General features: G+C 44.1%; 1 protein-coding gene across 3 annotated transcripts in view; it reads right to left on the bottom strand.

The window, feature by feature from the left end:
• Nucleotides 1–8,292: 8,292 nt before the first annotated feature.
• The window catches only part of STUM (stum, mechanosensory transduction mediator homolog), a 40,663-nt gene continuing 34,401 nt past the window's right edge, over nt 8,293–14,554 (bottom strand). For 2 of the 3 annotated variants that reach the window (XM_077925624.1, XM_077925623.1), the window contains exons 2-3: nt 13,519–13,698; nt 8,293–10,014 (exon numbers count right to left, since the gene is read on the bottom strand). In XM_077925624.1, coding sequence (XP_077781750.1) covers nt 9,974–10,014; nt 13,519–13,698 — 221 coding nt within the window. In that variant the 3' untranslated portion in view covers nt 8,293–9,973. Of the gene's footprint in view, nt 10,015–10,920; nt 13,699–14,554 lie in introns of all 3 variants that reach the window. The other variant, XR_013392162.1, reaches the window with a different exon arrangement.

Here is a 14,554-nt window from a genome sequence, read left to right as displayed (position 1 = left end):
TTGCACCGGGGAAATTAAGTATAAACAGGTAAAATAATATTAAAACATACAGCTCCGTTCCAGGTAGGAGGCATGTTTGCATGCAAAAGGATTCAGCATGTGCATCTCTGGCAGCAGCTGTGTTCACACTCCAGTTTACTCTGCATTCAGTTTCCCCCCACTGGTTTGGGAATTGGTGTACGTATGTTAGCCCCAATCCACGTCTATCCTGTATCTATCCTGCTCTTTCTTATGAAATACTGTGCATTTATACCTTTCCCTTCAAACCAGTTTGGATCTGAACTGAGGAAAAGAATGACCTAGCTGCATTTTAAGCCACTAAGGGGTGCACAACCTAAATGAAGGTGGGTAGTGCCAATGGCCTGTGAGAAGGCACATTAAAGCAGTAGTAGAGCACAAGCCTTGCATGATGAAGGCGCCAGGTTCAATCCCTGACATCTGCAGTTAGAAATGACTCTTGGGTACCATGTGCTGAGACAGAGACCCTGCAGACCCACTGCAAGTCAGAGAGGGAATATTGAGCCGGGTTAATCATCGGAGCTGGTCTAAGGTATGTTCTAAATCCAGGATGGGGGGATGTGGCTCTCCAGCTGCTGTTTAACAGCCATCATTCCTGAACATTGGCTATGATGGCTGGGTCTAATGGAAACTGGAGTACAACAGCATCTGGTGGTTCCCCATCCTTGTTCTAAGATGCTGCATGTGCAGGCCTCCCCCGTCTCTAGCTGCTGGGGCACTGTGGTTTAAACCACTGAGCCTCTTGGGCTTGCCGATCGGAAGGTTGGAGGTTCAAATCCCCATTATGGGGTGAGCGCCCGTTGCTCTGTCCCAGCTCCTGCCAACCTAGCAGTTCAAAAGCATGCCAGTGCAAGCAGATAAAAAGCTACCACTGCGGCGGGAAGGTAAACGGCGTTTCCGTGCGTTCTGGCTTCCGTCACGGTGTTCCGTTGTGCAGTTTAGTCATGCTGGCCACATGACCTGGAAAGCTGTCTGTGGACAAACGCCGGCTCCCTCAGCCTGAAAGAGAGATGAGTGCTGCAACCCTATAGTTGCCTTTGACTGGACTTAACTATCCAGGGGTCCTTTAAACTTTAACTTTACCTTTGTGTATGCATTCCTGTCAGAAAATTAGTTATAGGGGCTTATCAGCAGTGGCGGAATTTGGGCTCTATGCAATGCTAAAATTTGGTGTCCCCCGCCTCTTGCACTCTGTTCTGCAGAATTGTTTTGGCACCCCCTGCAAGGCAGTGCCCAGTACAACTGCACGGTTGGCACCACTCTAAAGCCACCTCTGCTGACCAGTTATCTGGTAGGGATTGGATCTGGTTCCTGCCCTTCTGCCACTCCTTCCTGATCAGTATTACTGCTGCTTTTTCTAACAGATAATTCCATGGGTTCCCTAGTCCCATTATGCTGTATTTGCCACTAGGAAAGAGACAACTTCATTTCATACCGAGCTGAGGAATCCACTGGATGACAAGTTCAGGACCAAATACTTCTAGACATCTTTTTTAATTGGCATGATCCCACCTATTGAAACGAACATATATGTATGTGTGTGTGCATGTGTGTGTGTGTGTGCGTGTGTGTGTGCGCGCAACAGCTATAACATTAAAAAATAAGAGGCTGAAACCATTTGAAAGAAACCCACATCACAACCCCCCTGAGAAAACATCAAACCACCAAAGACCAAAGACCATCAGAAAGGTCACAGCTAAATTTATTATTCATAAAAGGAACAAATGTAAAAATAAAATAAGAATCAGTGTGAATTTCCAATTCCCATTTAAGCATATGGCATATTTCTGGAATTGTAATAAAATCCAAGATGGATTTGGGTGGTTCCTGCTTAGGCAAAATAATTCAAATAATTTAAAGGAAATAAAGCTAATTTGTAATAAGATTGGAGGGATTTCTTGGGCAGGTTGAGGGTGGGATAGGATTGCAGACCCCAAATGGACATAAATAATTAGTGCATTATGGTTATTGTACAGATGCATTTTTCTTGCTTTCTGTAAATCACTTGGGCCACATATGTAGTTGTGGAAAATGTGGTATACTGCATAAATAAACTGGACTCAGCATTATTCCTTCTGCTCTTCTGGTTTTGAATGAAGACTTTTCCATTGATGAAGGTACAGAACCAGTTGGCATCCGTCTGTCTTAGGAGACAATGGAGGAGTGTGCCTTTGGGGGTGAAGTCAATCTGTTGGGAGGTTGGAGTGCCTGCTGTGTCTGCAGACATGTTTTGTTGCAGCTGGGGCAGATGAAGGCGTCTGGCTGTGCTGCTGCAGATGCACCACAGCCTTTCTTCTCTCTGCGCTCCTCCCCAAACTCCACTTACATGTCTTAATTGTGGGAGCTCTAAGGGAAAAAAATCTAATTCTGTTATTTTCCTTTGGCAACTCTGGAGCCTTATTCAAATGGCTAACAGCGTGAGGAAAGATTCAGGCATCGTTAATTTAACTTGATTGGACACTCAAATTCAGGTTGATAATTCCCCCCACCCCCACCCAAGAACTACAGGCAAAATCCAATATGCATTAGGCTAAACTATTCTGTAGAATTTTGGTTCGTTCTGTGTTTCAGTCAAGCTGCCGAGACACTGAATTAATACAGATGGGCTTTGTTCTTAAAAAACAAAACCCACAACAACCCCAAAACAATAGTGTTTACATACAAATTATACATCCCCGTACCAGTTTGTACTATGCATCACACTCTCTGCCAACATTGTTAAAAGCAATAAAAGCAGCCAACACATAAGCATAATTAAAAGGATGCATTCTTGGAAGATGCAAGGCAGCCCTTAAGAGTTCGCAATTTCCATAGCAACTGTCCCCTGATTAATCCTGCTTGCTAGAACATACAAAATCACATGACCAAAAAAAAAGCACCCAATTCTTCTGAAGGCAGGCAAACTCTGTACTCCTGTGCTGTCCTGGGTCATTCAGGAGGTAGCTCTCTCAAGCGCCACACTGTCAGGAAATTCCACAGGTGTGTGTGTTTGGGGTGTGTGTGTGATGGCTATGTTTCAGCTCCACTGTCAAGAGGCAGCACGCCTCTCTCTGCATAGTAGTTGCTGGGAATCACGTGTGGGAGAGAGCGCTGTTGCCAGTGGCGTAGCGTGGGTTGTCAGCACCCAGAGCAAGGCAAGTAATTTGTGCCCCCTAACCCGTGGATTTGTGCCCCCTAACCCTAACCCCCAGATGTTGCGCCCGGTGCGGCCGGCCCCCCCTACACCCCCCACACTACGCCACTGGCTGTTGCACTCAAGTCCCAGTTGCAAGTTTCCCCTAGGCATCTAATCCAGGATTCTAGCCTAGTTGGGCCTTTGGCCTGATGCGGCAGTGCTCTTCCTATGTAGATCCATCTCATGCCTTTTAGGAAATCAATTGAAAGTAAGTAAGGCCTCAGTTGGGACACAGGTGGCGCTGTGGGTTAAACCACAGAAGCTAGGACTTGCCAATCAGAAGGTCGGCAGTTTGAATCCCCGCAACGGGGTGAGCTCCTGTTGCTCGGTCCCTGCTCCTGCCAACCTAGGAGTTTGAAAGCATGTCAAAGTGCAAGTAGATAAATAGGTACCGTTCCCGTGGGAAGGTAAACGGTGTTTCTGTGCGCTGCTCTGGTTCGCCAGAAGCGGCTTAGTCATGCTGGCCACATGACCCAGAAAAGCTGTCTGCGGACAAACGTCAGCTCCCTTGGCCAGTAAAGCGAGATGAGCACCGCAACCCCAGAGTCATTTGTGACTGGACCTAATGGTCAGGGGTCCTTTACCTTTACCTTTAAAGGCTCAGTAATTGTGAGAGTAAAGGCTCAGTCACACTTCCGTTTGCCCCACCACTTTCCATTGGGAAAACCAGGAATGAATCGGAACAAATGGCAATTGGGTTTCCTGCAAAATGCTGGGCTCCCCCCGCCCCAATTTAGCACTAAAGGGGGGCTTTTCCATGGGAAAGCGGAAGAGCAAAGGCAAAACAGCTCGGTCCCATGCCTCAAAAGCACAGGACGAGTGGAAACTGGCACAGTGGAAGGTGCGGGTGAGCCCTAAAGCTCCTTTATCAGATATAGCCTATGGGAATGACACAATGTGTTTAATGGCTCTTTTTTAAAAAGCCAGTTTTTAATATTTGAAGATCATGATGCAAAAAGCACCATAGATATTCTGAATGTTGAAACCTTGACATTCAAATATTAGAAATAATACTGTACAAGGGAATTGTACCACTGGCTGTGGGAGAGGGGTCGAAAGGAGTAGAGGTAGGGACCAATGGATTGAGGCCAGCTCATTGGCAGAAGACAAGATTACCGAGTTCCTAAAGCAGTGGCAGCACTTATATTGTGGAATTCCCTCTCCGGAGAAAGTCACGAAGCCTTGGCAGGGGGTTGGACTCGATGGCCCTTGTGGTCTCTTCCAACTCTATGATTCTATGATTCTATGACTGCAACTCTGTATTTTAAAAAATTACATGAAACATCTGAGAACTGGGGCTGCTTCCTGTTCTAATACAATATAAACTAATGGTCATTTATGAGTTTGTGTTGTGTTTTTAATGACTTTTTAATGATGTTTTTTGTAAGCCTTTTTGAGCTCAAAAAGCAGCCTATAAAATTTAAATGTAGATAAAGCCCTTTTGAAAGTCTCCAAGTCAGATATCGCCAGACTCATTTTTTCTTCTTCTACTGTAGAGTTGTTCTAACAATTAAAAAACCTGAACCTAAATATTCCACTCTTTACAGCACTGTTAGCCAATGTAATTAAGAGATCACCATATTGCCCTATGTTTACCAGTGCCTGACACTGTCCTTCACGAGAAATTGTGCAGTTAAGTGTGGTGGCACTGAGGTTATGGAACTCTCTACCTAACAAAATCAAGACAGTATAATAAATAATGAGCTCCAGGCACCAATCTAAGAATTAAGTATTTGAGAGAGGCAGCCTTCTTATTAAAATGATTTGTTGTTTTCATAAGCTTCTTGTCAGATGACCCATTTTTGAATTCTCTTTCTTTAATGTATTCTGCTTTGATTTTATTTGTTATATTGTTTTGGTTTTAATTGAGATTCTGCACATAGATATATTTCAATATGAATTTTTGCTATAGAAATGAATAAATAATAAAAATAATAAAAGTGGGGACTAAACATATGAGAAAACTATCAAATGCAAGAAGGTAGCTTTACAGAGGGACGCGGGTGGCGCTGTGGGTAAAAGCCTCAGCGCCTAGGACTTGCCGATTGAAAGGTCGGTGGTTCGAATCCCCGCGGCGGGGTGCGCTCCCGCTGCTCGGTCCCAGCGCCTGCCAACCTAGCAGTTCGAAAGCACCCCCGGGTGCAAGTAGATAAATAGGGACCGCTTACTGGCGGGAAGGTAAACGGCGTTCCGTGCGCTGCGCTGGCTCGCCAGATGCCGTGACCCGGAAGTGTCTTCGGACAGCGCTGGCCCCCGGCCTATAGAGTGAGATGGGCGCACAACCCTAGAGTCTGTCAAGACTGGCCCGTACGGGCAGGGGTACCTTTACCTTTACCTTTACTAGCTTTACAGAAAAACGTTGAGTACAATTTAAAAATAAACCAAACCAGCTAGAACTTCTACATTTTAGTGTTCATCTTTGCACGGTTGCTGAATACAGAGGAGCACCACTGACCACCCTTGTCTTCTGGTGATTGCACTCCAGCCAGGCCCCAAACACCCATTCAGAGAATCTAGGTATATGTTCATATTCATTGACAAATGGTTATCCTCAAAACACATTGGAAAGACTTAGACATCAGCCTCCCCAGCTTTTCCACGAGCAATTGTCATGTCAGACAGACAGAGAAGGTTGTTGTTTTCAAGGGAAAACTACGCCCCCATATTCTGCCACTGTTTCATGTATCTTCTCTCCAAAGTTATCTTTACATCAGAAAACCTGGAATGCCCAACACTATGCATTGTGGCCTTGTTTAGCAGCGTGGACCTGCCCAGTTATTTTGTGAGCCTCCTGCTTACTGTGCTGACAGCGCTTTTAGCCTTTAACCTACTCCCTCTCATGCTCTAATGCAACCTGTCTTTGGGCTGTGGCCACACGAACTGGCAAATGCATCCAAGGCAGGGGTTGCCAACAGGCAGCCTCAAAGCAGCACCCAGCATGCCAAGAGAATTTAGCCAGCTTCTGCAAGTTCTGCCTTTGCAGTAGATGCCTGGGTTTGATGTCACCAGCAGACAAGTACAGCAGTAGCCAAGGTGGTGGTGGTGGTAGAGGAGATGGATTGAAGAGGAAGTCAAGGCATCTCAGTCCTTACTGAAGCTGATTATATCAGCAATGACTCCCTACATCCCCTCTTTTCTAAGGCATCCCCCTTTCTCCTTCCTTCTCTCCCCCCTCTCTCTAATTTTGTGCTGTTGCCCAACCTATTGTTAATTGCATTAAAACTGTATGGAAATCAACATTCATTTTTTTTCTTTTAATGAAGCAGTGCTTCATATATCTCACATATACCAAACAATAACTGGTTGTGATACATTAATTCATTGTAGGGGATCATGTTGAAAAAAAGAACAGTAACAGTGACAATAACCCACTGCACTCCAGAACACAAGGTAAAGGCTGGATTCTGCTGCTAACTTGGAATTCAGATTCCTGCTTCAGCAGTGCAGGACTGCCCTCTAGGAATATAAAATATTTTCCCATCCGTAGTAAACATGCTGGTTGATGGCTTTTGATAGCCCATTCTGTCTACAGTAGTCCCAAACCAGCCATTGTTTGCAAGTTGTCCTATATCCTTTCTTAGGGATCAAATCTAAGTAGAGCGGTACCTCGGAAGTCGAATGGAATCCGTTCCGGAAGTCTGTTCGACTTTCCAAATGTTCAGAAACCAAGGTGCGGCTTCCGATTGGCTGCAGGAAGCTCCTGCAGCCAATCGGAAGCCCTGGAAGCCCCATCAGATGTTCAGCTTCCAAAGAACGTACACAAACCAGAACACTCACTTCCAGGTTTGCAGCGTTCAGGGGCCAAAACGGATGAGTACCAAGGCATTTGACAACCAAGTTATGACTGTATGGGAAACCAGCCTAACTTAAGGTGGAGTAAAGCACACCAGATCCAAACTCCATTCAGGAGTGGGGCTGCTGCCAGATGAGCTGCCCTAAGCTTGGCAGAGGGAAACCAAGCCTTGGGGGGAAAAGAGTATTGCCCAGTGTCTAATGAATCCCAGTTGGCAAACTCTTCCCTGTGAAACAGATACTTGGCAAAGTTTACATATACTCTGCAAAGTTTACATTTCAATTCTAGATGTTGCTTTAAAAGCTGGCTAAAAATATTTTAAATAAATATAAATGATATATTCTACGCCTTTTGAAACAGATTACCTTCAGTAATTATTTGTAATGGCGCTGGTGCTGATGATCTTACCAACTGGAACTGAAAGGGAGCAGCAGAGGTTGCCTTGAAAATGTGACCTGGGTGCACGCTCTAATGAAATGTGTTGTGCATGCCTATGAATGCAACCCTAACATAGGATGCATATGACATCCTTTAAAATGCTTTCACTATGCTTTGGTTCATAATCAGGGACCAAGTATGTAATAACTGCATTTCGGAGCAGGGAGTAGTTTCCCCTTTGACTGGCTACTGACATCACTCACTCACACACACACACACACACACACACACACACTCCTCCTCCCATCATTCTGTGGGTTAGATTTACTTGCTTGAATCAGTCAGAGAAACTGGTCTGTTTTGTACCTGTTCCCATCTGAAGGCAGCCCTCTTTAGGGAAGCTTTTAACGTCTGATGTTTTATTGTATTTTTAATATTTTGTTGGAAGCTGCCCAGAGTGGCTGGGGAAACCCAGCCAGATGGGCGGGGTATAGATAATAATAATAATAATAATAATAATAATAATAATAATAATAATGGTGGCTGACTAGAATTTAGATTGTGGGGAACCTTTGGTCCTCCAGATGTTGCTGAACTACAATTAGAAGTATAGAATCATAGAATTGTAGAGTTGGAAAAGAACCTGAGTGCTGTCTAGTCCAACCTCCCGCAATTCAGGAATCGTGGCCACAGCCATCCCTGGGTGGGCTTGAACCACCAACCTTCTGGTTAACAGCCAGATGCACTGACCCACTGCACCACAGTAGGTCTTGTTGGCTGGCTTGTGGGCGAACCAGAAGTGCCATTGCTGAGCGGTCAAAGAACCCCCACAGAACTCTGGCTACATTTTCCCTTAGAGCCATTAGTGATTTCCAGTTGCTGAAAGCAAAAGGTATGTTTCCCCACCAGCAGGAAAGTTAACACCATATAAATGAACATCCTTTCATTTAATCATTTTCATAATGGAAAAACACGTAGGAAAAAACATGGAGCCATTTAACAAATCACATGCTTATCTTGTCCTTCCTCCAAAATCTCAGGTCGCACTCATGGTTTGCACACACATACACTGCCCTTGCCTCTATCTTGTGCTCACAACAACCCTGTGACAAAAACTGGACCTGCAGAAAGTTTAACTGGCTCAAATTCACCCAATGGCCTTCATGGCTAAGCAAGGATTTGAACCCAGGTCTCCCCAGTGCAATCGATCTACGCCTTATGAGCCTGAACCTGAGATCAGGGGTTTTGATCAGCCCTGGCTAGAGGTGACTGAGGGCAAACAATGCCCAAGAAGCTCTAAACAGTGATGGCATTGGTTCACAGATTTAAGGACAGTAAATTTAACTTCCTTTTGAGAGCCAGCGTGGTGTAGTGGTTAAGAGCAGTAGTCTCGTAATCTGGGGAACCGGGTTCGCGTCCCCGCTCCTCCACATGCAGCTGCTGGGTGACCCTGGGCTAGTCACACTTCTCTGAAGTCTCTCAGCCCCACTCACCTCACAGAGTGTTTGATGTGGGGAGGAAGGGAAAGGAGAATGTTAGCCGCTTTGAGACTCCTTTGGGTAGTGATAAAGCGGGATATCAAATCCAAACTCTTCTTCTTCCTTTTCTCATCTTGGAATGTTGAGGTGCAGGGTTGATTCCTTTCTCCCAATTAATGCTTAGAATATATGTAAGACTATCTGTGTGCACCCTGGGAGTGTTGGGCACATAAGCTAGGAAACAGACAGAAGCCACAGCTCTACTGCACATGGGATACAGAATGCAATCTGTTGTATATACATGTTTCCAGAGTACAGTAACATTTAGTGGCAGTGTCTTCTCAGGGAGCTGGTAGGGGGAGACTCGCTCTTTCTCCACTTACTATACAACAAGACTGAAAGGCTCGTTATTAGAATATCTGAGAAACTGTGCCTCCCACTCCCACCCCGGAACAAAGCACCCTCATAAAACCAAGGAGTGATGATGGATCTTGGCAAGAGCCAGCTTCTCCCGTCCTGGCTGACAGCAGATCCAAACTTGTTTTCAGCATTCAGCAGGCAGAAGATGGCAGGATGCATAAACAGCTGAGCCTGAATCACCTTAACAATGACATAGAACGTACAAAAGCAGCAAGCAAAATCTCAGGAGGGCTGAGGAAAACTGATTGTCAACGAGCACCATTAAAAACTACATACACACACACACTCAAGAGAGCAAGAAAGGCCTCAGCTTGAACCCTCCTGCACCCAAGAAATAGTCAAGGGGTGTCTCTTGGGAAACAGGTTGTCCCATCCAACTTTTGCTTTTACATCTATAAATGTATCTATAAATATTTCATTTGCTTCTTTGATATTCACACCAGAGCCGTTTCCTCAGCAAGTCACAAAGGAGGCGAAATGCTTCCAAGTGTTCCCCACCTGCAGATGGAGAGAATGGTAACATCTCTAGCTAGCAGGTCCCTTTCCTTTGATGTTCTGCTCCATTGCCATCCTCCTCGGTGACATCTCAGCCTAGCCAATGGCTCCCCTCCCGCTTTTGGAATGGCTTGCCTGTCACGCCGGAGCATTGGCTGTGCTAGTCCGAAAATCCACAGGGCAGCGCCTTCACAGTGGAGTTGGCTGTCAAAGTGATCAGTGAAGGTCACTCTCTGCCGCTCTGCACCTCCGCTCCGCTGGACAGAGGAAAAAGAAGGACAAAAACGAAGTTATCTTTCTGCTTCGTTGGTGCCAAACCGCATCACAAGTGCTGAGGGATCCTATGTTCGTTGTACCCTGTGAGAGGCAGAAGAAGAAGGTTCCCACAGGTTATTTTGTAGTTGAAACTCAAGTGAAAGCCATCATGCAAAATAATACCAGTAATACTCTTGTGGTCCCTTTGAGCCACAAGACTCCAAGGGACCAGCCCCCTGTGGGATTGCATAGAGCTGGTGTGAAGGTATAAATCAAACAGAGGAAGTGGAAGGCATCTTCAGAAGGATCATTGTGCAAGACGGTGTACATTGCGTAGTTATGTGACTGCAATGAGTGCACAAATGTTTTGCTTTTATCCGCATGGTTTTGTTTCTTTACGAAGTTTTGTATTAAGACTAAACAGATAAAATTCACATAAGGCTAAATGAGCAAAACATGACTACTACTACTTCTACTAACTATTTCCAGCATAATTCTTCCATGTGCAAGTAGTTACTGGATCACATTCCAAGTGAGCCAAATGTTACATGATAAGAGTCTTTCAGTGCACTTCTAATGATTTCCTAACAAAACAAAAACTAGTCTGCAACAAGAACATTTGAAATCTGAGAAAATCTTTGGTCATATAACATTTGAACATATTAGAATAGCTACAAAAATGTAAGTATTACTACCAGGGAGTAAAATATAACCAAGTGAAGGAAAGCAAAATTACTTCACAGGGTCAGAAATTTGAGCGTGTAGAACATGCACATCCCCATTATAAATTGGGAAGAGAACCCCATCTTATACTCTAGATTTCTGATGGATTTTACCTTAGAAAACGCAATGCTAAGTTATTAGTGTACAGTAAAAATAAGAAAAAGAGGTGTGTGGGAGAAACATACCTTGTGAAACTTTTGTTGTTCATTTAGAGAACGTGAAAGAAACATAAAAAGAGAGAAAAGGAAAGACGTAACTATCAAGAATATTCAAAGCACATCAATAACGGAAAAACACAAGAAAGTAAAGTGATAAGCAATTAAACAGAAATTTACTACAATTAGGAGTGGGCTTGCAAAACTATTGGAAGATTTCCCCCCAGCTCCATAAACTGCAAGAACTTACATTTGGTTTTTATGAATGAAGTAATCTATGACAAAATTATAAATTTAAAAGCTTGTGCCTACTTCAAGCTAAGACAATAAGACTTGGTGCATGGCGCACAACTTTACTTAGCAGCACAACTATGTCATGCATGCATTTTAGTTAAGAAAAGTGGACATAAAACAGAAGGTACAGAAGAGCACTACACAAAGTTCACTTTTAAGACCTTGAGCCTATGTACACCTGATTGGAAGCAAGTGATACACATTAGGGCAAAAAAAACACAACTTCACATGTACAGTGATGGTATCTGAGCTGGCAGCAGGGGCACCATCTGGGGTGGCTATGGGGCGCCCCAGAATTTTTTCAAGAAATATTGGAGGTATGGTCGTGTTGACTTGCCCTCTCTGCTAGTACAGAAACTGCAAACTTCAGTGTGATTCTTCTTCCCATTTGTAAACAGAGAACAATGACAGCAACACCACTTGGTGAAAAGGGCAAATAACTGAGAAGTGGAGGGTTGTATGTCACAGTATCCAACATGGTTTGAGTTGAAATCACAGAAAGCCTTGGGAAGAGAGGGTGCCTTAAATGGCAGGTGTTCCATCAAGCTGAACTTTAAGCCCCAATGCAGAGCTGCCTTTTCCCAGCTCTTGCACATTCTCTTAACATTAGGTCTACCTCTCAGACAGAAAGTGAAAACAAATGCATGTGGCTGGAAATTCACACAATGCATCATTTCTGGGTCTGTGCTTCTTCAGAAAGTTGGTGTGAGGTAGGTAGCAAGCTTCAATGCTCCTTCATTTCAGAAACTTCCTGCCAGTAGAAAGCTAGAATGTGCAAAAAAAAGTAAGGTCGTCTTTCTTGCTAGCTTTCCAGGGGCAGATGAAAAATTAAAAAGTCATTGAAATGTGATATTCTCCTTCTGAAATGGTAGTGTAACAGGAAGACTTCATTGTGTGGTGCTTTCACACATGGACATCAGCATGTAGATCCACATTGCATGCTCCCTCATAGTGGATGCCATTGAAGGCATTTTCTGTGGCAGTTCCTAAACTGTGGAATTCCCTTCCTGAAGGTGCATCTGCTGCCTTCACTGTATAGCTTTCATCGTATCTCTTTATTCTGCCCCTTGACACCTGAAATACACATTTTTAGGACACACTTTGTTTTCTCTGATTGTAAATTACTTTAACAAGATTTGAATATTGCATTTTTATATTGCTGTACTCCACCATGGAGACCTTATTGTATAAAGTGAGTAAGAAGTCCTTTATTCTTATTTTTTCATTATTGTTAATAGAAACAGTGAATGCTTGAATGCACAGAGGCATGGCCAAGCCCTTCATTTGCATGCCCTCTAGAGGCCTTCCACCTCCTGTCCAATGAAATGATCAAAATACTTAGAAAGAAGGCAGAAACTGGGTTCACTAATAGGCCAAATTTGTTTTCTGATATGTTTCTTTCCAGCTGACATATACGAGTGATACAAAATGAACATTTTTCTTAAAAAGAGAAAAAGAAAGATACATGAGCTGCTTGCATACAGAAGGCTTAGTCAGGCACAGTTTTAGACAGATAATTGGTTCTATTAATTCATTGTGTCTCTTATCAAAAGTTGCTGTCCACCCACCTTCACACACGAAAGGGTGGCAGACCTGTGTTGCCGTGGCTCTCTGGAAGAACAAACGTGGGCATGGGCTTTTTGAAGCTCCGTACAGTCATAAAAATATAGCAACCCTGTAACAGCTGTCAAGTTCAGAGACCTATGATTACTCTGGGGCTGAAAAGTGGACTGCAAGATTGCAAATTAACCTCTAATTACCACTCCCTAATGCAGGCGTAGCCATCACTGTCCCTAACCATCCTTTAAATCAGGAGTCTGCCACCCGTTAGCACCCAGCTGACACTCTAAATCAGTGTTTCCCAAAACTGGATCCCCAGCTATTTCTGGACTACAATTCCCATCATCCCTGACTGCTGGTCTTGCCAGCTAGGGATGATGGGAGCTGTAGTCCAAAAACACCTGGAGACCCAAGTTTGGGAAACCCTGCTCTAAATAGTGGGGAACTCCAAGCATGAACTCTTCCCACTCAAAAATTCTGGCCCCACTTTGAGGTGGGTATGTCCCTCTCAAAAACAGTTCTGTGAAACCTGGTGTTGCACCCAACAGGGAGAGCAGAGTAGATAAAACCATGCACCTTTTATCAAGGAGAAAGAAGAGTGGATGGGGCAAGGATGCAAACACTATATTTAGCCCTTGCAATCAGATCCCACCAACAGGACAAACCACAAGATAATAGCCTTAGCTTGTTGTTGCCAGATAGCAAAGCGGTGAACTTCCTCAAGCGGATGCCCATAAAAAGAATGAAAAAAGAGGCTATTGCAACTGTACTTACTGGCAAGAATGACCATGTCCATCCCCCAAAATATACTCATGATCCAGCCAACCATCACAATCGCTGTGAGGATCTGAATCAGAGCTGCTGCAATGTTCAACCAGAACACACAGCAGATGTGCCTGTCGGGGAGGTCAGTCCGAGCTCCACACAACACCGTGAAGGCAGACACAAACGTCCCTGTGGAAAGAAAGGGCATCAGTGAGGATGTGGAAGAAAGCAGGAGAAACAAAGCGAGAACATATCAAACCAACTTCATTTCATTTCATTATTTCATTTACATACTGCTAGTTTATTTTATTTTATTTTTTAAAAACCCACCACAGTTTACAACAGTGGTACATAAAATCGCTTCTTGGCCTTTTGGCTAAGATCAAGTGTGTGTAATAAAATCATACCATAAAAAACTATATAGAATTGTAGAGTTGGAAGGGATCCCCAAGGGTTATCTAGTCCAACCCTCTGAAATGCAGGAATCTTAACCAGATCATTACATGACAGATGGCCATCTAGCCTCTGCTTATAAACCTCCAAGGAAGGAGATTCTGCAACCTCCTGAGGGAGTCCGTTCCACTGTCAGACAGCTCTTACTGTCAGAAAGTTATTCCTGATGTTTAGTTGGAATCCCCTTTCTTGTAACGAAGCCATTGTTTTGGGTCCTACCCTCCAGAGCAGGAGAAAGCAAGCTTGCTCCATCTTCCATGTGACAGCCCTTTAGACATTTGAAGATGGCTATCCTATCCCCTCTTTTCCAGGCTAAACATATGTAACTCCCTTAACTGTTCCCCATAAGACTTGGTTTCCAGACCCCTGATCAGCTTGGCTCTCCTCCTCTACCAGGGAAGGCTGGCAGGTACAGGGAACGGAAAACGCTTTTGCAGGTAAAACTGAATCCCCAAATGTGTTTGATCACGTTAATAAAACACAGAGCTCTGTAGCTGGGTTATATGAAGAATTCTTTGTCAATTGGTCACAATCAATTTTAATGGTAAACTCTTCACAAAGGTTTACTTACAGGTAGGTAGCTGTGTTGGTC

The sequence above is a fragment of the Podarcis muralis genome, chromosome 3 (genome assembly GCF_964188315.1).
Source record: "Podarcis muralis chromosome 3, rPodMur119.hap1.1, whole genome shotgun sequence".
NCBI lineage: Eukaryota > Metazoa > Chordata > Lepidosauria > Squamata > Lacertidae > Podarcis > Podarcis muralis.
This window is presented reverse-complemented; position numbering and strand designations above follow the sequence as displayed.